The sequence below is a fragment of the Geospiza fortis genome, unplaced genomic scaffold, assembly GCF_000277835.1.
Source record: "Geospiza fortis unplaced genomic scaffold, GeoFor_1.0 scaffold48, whole genome shotgun sequence".
Classification (NCBI taxonomy): Eukaryota; Metazoa; Chordata; class Aves; order Passeriformes; family Thraupidae; genus Geospiza; species Geospiza fortis.
In genome coordinates, this window is record NW_005054594.1 from 430,117 (window position 1) to 439,091 (window position 8,975).

General features: G+C 51.5%; 1 protein-coding gene across 1 annotated transcript in view; it reads right to left on the reverse strand.

Moving 5' to 3' along the window:
• Nucleotides 1-8,975, reverse strand: part of PLA2G12B (phospholipase A2 group XIIB) — a 9,770-nt gene that overhangs the window by 306 nt on the left and 489 nt on the right. Inside the window, exons 2-3 of the mRNA XM_005430025.1 lie at nucleotides 3,754-3,842; nucleotides 2,462-2,627 (exon numbers count right to left, since the gene is read on the reverse strand). Of these exons, the coding sequence (XP_005430082.1) occupies nucleotides 2,462-2,627; nucleotides 3,754-3,842 (255 nt within the window). The remainder of the gene's footprint in view (nucleotides 1-2,461; nucleotides 2,628-3,753; nucleotides 3,843-8,975) is intronic.

The following is an 8,975-nucleotide window of genomic DNA, read 5'->3' on the forward strand; positions in this document are numbered from 1 at the left end:
TAGGGAATAATGTGTTCTAACTCCATGATTTAGAAAGCTGAACAATTGCTCTATGAAGCTATACTATATTACACTAATACTATACTAAAACTATATTAAAGAAATACTGTACTACAAAGAAAAGAAAAACCCATTACTGTCTCTAGACAGTCATGACACACCTAGATCCAGCTGGTCAAAGAATCAAAACAACCTTCATCAGTCCAATTAACAAATCACTTTAGGTAAATAATCTCCATAACACATTCCACATGTGCAAAACAACAAGAGCACTGAATAGAGACAAGAATTGTTTTTTTCTCTCTATGCTTCTCACTGCCTTCTCCTGGAAAAATCCTTTGGAAAAATTGTGCCTGCTGCTCTCTGTGAAGAGAGCTGTGGCCACGTCTTCTCCCCAGGGTGGCACTAATTTCTCTGCCCCTAAACCCCTCCTTTCTTGCCTCTTTGAGGCCCTACTAGTTGATGGATTATCTGGGGCTCTGCAAACAGCACTGTTTACCAAACAGATTTCCCAGGAGGCCTCCACATTACTCCTTCTCCACTGAGTTTTGCCTACAGCCACTATTAACCAACCTTTCTGGGCTTTTTTGGGAGTTATGATGCCAGCTGCCAGCCAGCATGAAAAATCCTACAGCAGCTGGAGCAGCTGACTGCCTGGCTACCAGCCCCTCCTCATCCCAAAAAACAACCCTGAAAGGGCTTGTCAGTAAATAAATAGGTTAATAGTAAATCTTTAGGGTTTATTTACTGGCACCAACCCTGATAGCTGTATGCATGATGAAGTTGGGAAAGCCTTGCCTTGGGGACTGTTTTCTCTTATCTCAGCCTCTCCAAGCACCTCAGAGCTCCTGTTCCCTGGGAGGCTGCTGAGCTGGCAGGCACTGCAGGGGCTGTGGTGAGTCAGTGGGAAAAGCAAGGTTTTGGATGCCAGATAAGAGCTGGGATGGCTGTGGAGGAGGAGGGCTGTGGCAGGAGCTGCTCAGAGCAGCCCTGGGGACAGGATCTGCAGAGCCCAAGGCGAGGGGAGGGTGGCTCAGAGGCTCACTGGTGTCACCTGTGCCTCCTGCAGGAGCCAGGACACAGAGGTGGAGGAATCTACTCCTGCCTGGCGGAGGTGGCTTGGCTCAGCCCAGGAGTGTGGGCTCTGCTCCACCTTAACCCCCCAGGATCTAGGCTTGCTTTGCTGCTGCAAGCAGAGAGCAAGAAGGAACCATATGAAAAAGTGGCAAATCTGAAGAGATGGGAAGAAGTTGGCTGTGTGAGGAGCCGTTAATAAGGGTGACCATGAAAGATTGGCTGTGCTCAGCCTGTAGCACTTTTGTTTCTGTCCATGTCTTTGATTTCTCTTGCTGGCCTGGGCACCATTTCCATGCATTTTTCTGTGACCAGGTAGGAAGCTATCTGCAGACATCTACTGCTGTCATGCAGGCTTCCCATGTGTCCTAATCAGGCTGCACCTTTGGAAAACAAATGCATATTTAAGGATACCTTAGAGCAGGGCATCAGCAGAGCTTACCCAAAAAGCTCTTCTCAGACCTGCAGGCTGAGGCTTTTTAAATTAGGCAAAACCAGGGTGCCACTTGAGCTGCTGGCCCATCACTAGAGCTTGTTAGCAGTTCTGAGCCATCCAGAGCTGCCTGCAGTGGCTCAGCCGCCCCCAGCCTGGTGTGTCCCTGGTGCCATCACCATCTCTTATCTGTGACCAGATCCCTGAGAGCCCTGTCCTGGGCACTCTCTGTTTTACTGGCTCCTGGCCACGTGCAGGTTTCAGTGTGTGCCTCACTGGCCCTGGAAGGCTTTTTGGTATCCCATGAAGGTGTTTGAATTGTTTGGGAGTGCATCCAACTAATTGGAGAAATTAGTGGGAGTGGAAACCCCACACTCGTAATTATCCTAGCTATCCTCTCAGCAGCCTTGGGAGGATGAATAGGACTCAACCAAACACAAATCCAAAAACTCCTAGCCTTTTCTTCCATCTCCCACCTAGGCTGAATAGCAATCATTATCATCTACAACCCTAAACTCACCCTCCTCAGCTTCTACCTATACTCTATAATAACTGCAACCATTTTCCTCACCCTAAACATAATCAAAGTCCTAAAGCTGTCTACCCTAATAACTGCATGGACCAAAATCCCGTCACTGAACACAATACTACTCCTAACCCTACTCTCTCTCGCTGGACTCCCTCCCCTGACAGGATTCCTGCCCATGTTTGAATTGTTTGGGAGTGCATCCAATTACTTCCAGGGTTGTCTGTGGGTTTTTTCACACATTTTAATGTTTTCTACATGCAAATAACCATAGATCTCCAGCCTTGGGACAGAGGTGTGTGGCAGAGGGGGCAGATCTCTGTGTTCTCACCCACCTGTGACAAGTGCAGCACAGAGATGCTGCTCCCCACTGCAGAGTTCTGGCAAGGAAAGGCTCCCTGCCCGGGGGATGTGAGGCAGGATCCTACCTTGCACCTTGGAGACGAAGCCCAGGCTGCGTTTGAGGTCGGAGCAGATGGAGTGCAGGCACCAGCGGAACTTGGCGTCGCAGCGGTACTTGTTGGCCCCACAGGTGTCATAGCAAACATCCAGCTGGTTACAGCACTTGGTCATGGCAGGGATGCCCAAGTCTAGCTGGGAAAGAGAAAAGGGGTGTCCCTTGGTTGGCTCCTGGCCTCAGGCTCACACAGCTGTGACGGGTGAGGTGCTGCAGAGCCCAGCTGGCTCCTTTTCCAGAAGCTGTTCCTCAGAGCCAGGGCAGCAGGAGGGATGTGTGCTGCTCCCTCACCATCTGAAGAAGGGTGAGGGAGCAGCCCAGTGGTGTCAGTGGTGTAGGCTCAGTACAGGCTACGTCACATTCCCTTCTCATCTCTGTGTCCCAGGGAATCAGCATCTGGCAGAGAGGTGGGAAACAGCCCCTCCATGACCATTTTCTAGTTTGCATTTGTCCAGGTCCTTGCCAACAGTGGCAAAGGCCCCTTTTCTCTTTTCCTCTTTTTCCCACAACCCGACAAGGTCCTGCTTTTTGGCCTAATAAACGTGCCATAAATATTGTAATGCCTTATTTCTCAGAGATGCACTTGAGGCCAAGGATAAACACAGCATGGTCAGGGGAGATCTGCTCCCTGTGAGCTTAGCTAATGACCCTGGGCTGATGGGGCAGAAGACCTGTCTCCTGGAGAGACTGGACTTGTTAGCTTGTTATGAATTATTACTCTTTTTGCCCTTTCTCATGTAAAATTTAGGAGATGAATTGTTCCTTCATTGCACTTGTGATTGCCTGGGTACAGGGATGGCACCACAGAAATGCCCACAAGGCTTGCAGTGAAATAATTTCAGGAATTAAACCTAACATGAAAAATGGGCTGCAAAGAGAGGGTTTGTCAGAGCAGGAATCTGCCTAATTGCTGCAGACTCCATGGGCAGCAATAATGCATGAGCTAAATAGGAATCCCTGCTCTGAGAGCCTCCTGGGAAGGCTTTTCCTGGTGATTCCAATATGTTCATTAATTGCCTCTAAGATAACAAGCAGGTGCACTATTAAAGCCTCTGGGTTTCATTCAGTGCTCGGCAGAGGCAGAAAGTGTGGGAAGAGGTGGGGGGCAGGTGTGGAGGATGCACTCAGGTGTTGCTGTGTGCACACAGGTTATTGTCACTGAGCTGCCCAGCCCAGCCCAGCCTTTTCCTTGCCCAGAATGACGAGCTGGTGATGTGCTGGAGAGCTGCATCCTGTGGGCTTGGTGGGTGGGACAGTACATGCACTTTCAGGTACCTTGAGCCCCAGAAAATGGGAGCTACAGCCGTTGGGTTCCTGGGGTTTGTAGTGAGGCCGTGGCATGGGAGCCTTCCCTGGGAAAGAAAAGACAGGACAAGGGTTAGGAAAGCTGATCTTCCCAAGGCTGGGTCCAAACAGCAAGGAGTGACAGGCACTCCCCTTTGGTCTGCATCCCCAAACACTGCTGCTTACACTGCTAGCTCAGCAAGGGGATTTCCTTCTATCCTCAGCTCATTCCTGGACTGTTGGTGTGCTGTGGGTGTCCCCAAACTGTGCCTGACCCTGCATGTCTGATCTTGCTCTGAGCAAGTCTTCTTGGTCCATTTTCTGCCCATGCTGATGCCCTGCCACGTTTTGCAAATCATTTCTATTCCTTTAATCTCTGCACCTTCCTCAGTCTGCTTCTTAATATGCATAAAGGAGCAAGAACTCCCTCTGTGAATAATTATTTACCCAGTGCAGGAGGAGTCCAGCTCACAGCCAGCTCTAGCAGTACCTTCCAGCAGCATTTTAATCTGATTTTTGTGGGGGAGCCTGTTCAGTGCCCCACCACCCTCTGGGGGAAAAACCTTTTCCTGATATCCAGCCTAACCCTGCCCTGACAGAGCTCCAGCCATTCCCTGGGTGCTGTCCCTGCTCTGGGAAAACATAAACTGTGGGAATGCTCCAACAAAAACTCGTGTGAGCTGAGCCTTCTGAAGCCAGTCACATCAAGGGTTAAGTTCCTGCTTCCCTGAGCACGGCTGGAGAATTTATACAGACATAAAATGGATCTAATTCAGCCCTTCAAGGCAGGGTTGGGTTATTTTAAACTCCATTTCCACTTCTTGCTTCTTGTCAGCACCAGGAATTATTTAAGACATTTTCCCCATTTTTCTGTTCAGGTACCTGAAATGCCAGTGGTTAATTCAGCCATGAATCTGCTGTGCCCTTGGGAAGGCCTTGCAGCCAAAAGCCTCAGAGGGACTCATGCAGGAGTGTTCCCAGCACTCTCTCAATTAAACTTTGCCAGAGCTGTTTTGCTTAAATAACAGATTTGCTACAAATAAATAACAAACTGAAATGCTGTCCAGCTGGGAGATGCCAACAGGCAATTTTCCCCTTCCAAAAGAGCCTTGATGGTTTTTTGGAAGGGAGTTGGAACTGGGATTCAGAATTCAAATGTTCCTGAACTGATGCAGGAGGCAGAGGAAAGTTCAAAATCCTCTGTGGTTTTTGCAGGATGGAGTCAAATTTGAGTGTCTTGCTTGTAATATTGGTTGTAAAAATTCTGTTCCTGCAGCACACTGACAGTTAATGGGTTAAGATGGCAAGTCTGAGTAGGAGTGAGACTTTTGGGGATGTGGAGATCATAGAATGGCTTGGGTTGGATGGGACCTTTAAGATCATCCAGTTATCCAGTTCTACCTGCATTATCCAGTTCCCAGCCAAAAACAGCTGTTTCCAGATCTTCAATTCAGCTGAAGCCACAGCTATTATAATAGAAATATTATAATACCTTCTAGAAAGCTGTCCTGAGGAAAAAAACCCTCACATAAATAAGGATTGTGCTGATCCACAAAACATCAAACTGCCTTCAGGATAAGCCCTTGTAAGAAACCTGTCCCCTCCCCTCTGCAAAACAGTGCTTTAAAACTTATAAAGTGCCCCTTGGCACTCTTTCTCAGCTAGGTCAAGTCCAAGGCACCACAATTAACCTCTCTCCCACATGTTATTTTGTAGGTAACAGGAAAGCAAAAGCAAAACAGGAATATCAGGCATTCCTCTGCAAAACAGTGCTTTAAAACTTATAAAGTGCCCCTTGGCACTCTTTCTCAGCTAGGTCAAGTCCAAGGCACCACAATTAACCTCTCTCCCACATGTTATTTTGTAGGTAACAGGAAAGCAAAAGCAAAACAGAAATATCAGGCATTCCTGCCTCTCTACAAGCATTGACTCAGCTCTCCTGTTATCATTTATTGCTTGCCCATCCTTACAGACAAGAAGATAGATTTGAGGCCACTGCCTTGTTGCCACAGCCCTAGAACTGAAGTTGAGTTTCCCTGATGCATTTTAATGCCCCCGGGCTGCTGTAGCTGTTCCAAGAGGCTGGAAAGCAGCCAGCTGGCTGGAGCAGCTGCTGGCAATGCAGGAGGTTCAGGCACTGCAGTGCTGGGACACTGGCAGGGGGAGCTGAGGGTATTTTTGGGTGAATGGATGGTCTCAGGGCTCCTTGCACTTTTGGGTGGTCCATTGTTGTTTGTGTGCCCCAGGCAGGCAGGCTTTGAGCAGAGGTGCTGCACACATCCATCCCTGCTGGACAGAGCAGAGGTGCTGCACACATCCAGCCCTGTTGGAGTGAGCAGAGGTGCTGCACACATCCAGCCCTGTTGGAGTGAGCAGAGGTGCTGCACACATCCAGCCCTGTTGGAGTGAGCAGAGGTGCTGCACACATCCAGCCCTGTTGGAGTGAGCAGAGGTGCTGCACACATCCAGCCCTGTTGGAGTGAGCAGAGGTGCTGCACACATCCAGCCCTGTTGGAGTGAGCAGAGGTGCTGCACACATCCAGCCCTGTTGGAGTGAGCAGAGGTGCTGCACACATCCAGCCCTGTTGGAGTGAGCAGAGGTGCTGCACACATCCAGCCCTGTTGGAGTGAGCAGAGGTGCTGCACACATCCAGCCCTGCTGGAGAGATCCTGGCTTTGGAGGTTCTTTTCCCACAGCCTGGAGGTGCCCCCTCCTCTGCAGCCCTTCAGGACCAAGTGCTGAGCAGAGCACTGAAGTCTTGCCTGGCCAGGAGGAAGCCACAAGGGCTTCACTCCCAGCTCAGGCTCTTTGTTTCCCCTGAGATGCCCGGTGAGACTTTGTAAGCAGGAGGATATTTGCCAGTAAATGCTAGTGTAACCCTAATGTCCTGATTTAAGGGAGCCATACATCAAGTTGGTTGTGTTCAGACCTCAGTAGCTGCTGAAAAATCAGGAGATCCTTGCAGCTGGAACAGCCACGTGCTCAGCTGAAGATGGATGTGGCAATCACAGGTGAGTCCTGACCTTTTCTGTGGCAAAATAAGCTATTTTTGGTGTCTCTTGGCTGAAATGAAAGTAAGTAGAAGGAATAATTTTTGTTTCATGCCGGGGGAGAAAAAGCAATCAGGCCCTGATTCAGCACAAAGATGGTTTGTGTTCATCCCTCTGAGCAAGGACTGGATCTCACTGGTTTGGGAGCATCCCAGCATCCTCTCCACTCCCAGTTTGCAATGTCTGTGCCAGAGATTAGCAAGGACAAATGGTCCTGGAAGGGTCCAGCAAGCCCCTTGGAGCCACGTGGGCAGCACTTCAGAAGTGTTCTCCTTCAGGCAGTGATTAATGAGCTGTTCATGAACTGGGCTAACAATGGGCTTGTTTTCCTGTCTAGGTAAAGCACTGCTCCTGTAAGATGCAGGGTGTGAGCAGGGATCTGTGCTGCTCTCTGGGGATGCTGTGCACAAGGACAGGCAGGGAGAGCCCTCTGGATGTGTCCCAAAGCAGTAACTCCTGCACGATGTGCTGAGTCCTGAGGCTCCCTGAAACCAGCTCTGAATATCAGCATTGCCTCAGGCACACTGCAGCCCCAGCCACTGCCAGGGGTTTCAGTCTCTACACTAAGGAGGGTAAATCCCTTTCTGCTCTAAGTTTGGAGCTTGGTGGGGACCTTTGGGAGGCTGTCACACACTTGGCCTGGGGCTGCCACACCGTGAATGTGGGGCAGGCTGCCTGATGGGCTCATCCTGGCTGCTGGGGGGTCTGGGGGTCACCTCCTCCAGGCACTGGGGACACACATGGCCCTCCTGAGCTGCTGCAGAGAGGGCTGAGGGACCCCCAGGCTGAGGGAGCAGGGCCACTGTGGGGCTGTGGTGGTGGGCTGGGGTACCTGGCTCTCTCCATCCCATGGGGCTGAGCTTCCTGGCTTGCTGCTCCCTGTTTGTTCTCAGTGTGGGGCCTGGGGAGCAGAGCTGGCAGGAGGGGGAGGACACATATATGCACATTAGATGGGTGTTGGGAAGAGGTTTTTCACCCAGAGGGTGGTTGAGCACTGGGAGCACTTCCAGGCTCATCAGAGAAGTGGTGCCATGGCTACCAGAGCTCCAGGAGTGTCTGGACATTTTCAGGCACAAGGTGTGATTCTTGGGGTGCCCTGCACAGGACCAGGAGTTGGACTCAATGATCCTGATGGGTCCCTTCCAACTCAGCCTGTTCTATGGTTCTGTGACATTATTTATGAAACAAAACCAAAACCAGCAACTTTCAGACTGATTTTAACCTCCTGCCCTGGCAGGGAGCTGAGGTCCCAGCCCTGCAGCATCCCTTTGTCCCAGTGCCCTGGCTGCTGGCCTGGGAGGAGCAGCAGGTCCATGGGATCCAGACAGACTGAGTCAGTGGGGTCTCCCCAGAGCACTGAGTGTGTCTGTGCAAAACAATGCCCTGGGGAGGAGAGGGGTTGAAATCCCTCTGTGCTCACAAGCATCTTTCCCAGGTGGTCACTGCGGGTGTGGGGTGAAGCTGTGGGGCAGGGGGCTGACAGGCAGCTGGGGCTGGGCAGGCTGAGGTGACAGGACAAGGCGTTGCTGTGGGACAGTTGTAGGAGGCTGAGGAGAGGATACTATCAGTGGGAACACTCCTGGCTGGTTCCTAAGCTGGTGGTTCCCACAGGTGCCCTGGTGACAGCCCTGTCACCCCACAGACTGCAGCTCTGTGCCCCCCAGCTCTGTCCCCTGCCCTGCCCTCCCCGAGAGTGGGAGGTCCTGGGGGCCTTCATCCCCAGACAAACCAAACTAATCCTTTCTGGTAAACCACCAAAAAGTGCAGTCCAAAGCAAGCAGGAGCTGCCTCCTTCTGCCTCGAGCACTGAGGGCTCCTCCCGGTGACGGTGACGTCTGGTTTGTCCCGCTGTTATCTCCTCCTCCTCCAGCCCGCGGCACTGGCCAGCTCACAGCGGCTGGATAAGGACGCTCCGAAGGTTGCTGAGATTAGGGCAGCTGGCTCAGCCTCCCCTCCCTGGGCTGTGCCGGGCTCCGGGCAGCGGGACAGCCCGGGTACCTGTGTGTGCCCTGGCACCTGTGTGTGCCCGGGTATCTCTGTGTGTGCCCTGTGTGCCCGGGTACCTGTGTGTGCCCTGGTACCTGTGTGCCCTGGCAGCCTGGGTACCTGTGTGTGCCCTGTCAGCAGCAGCCGCATCCTTCCTCCCCTGT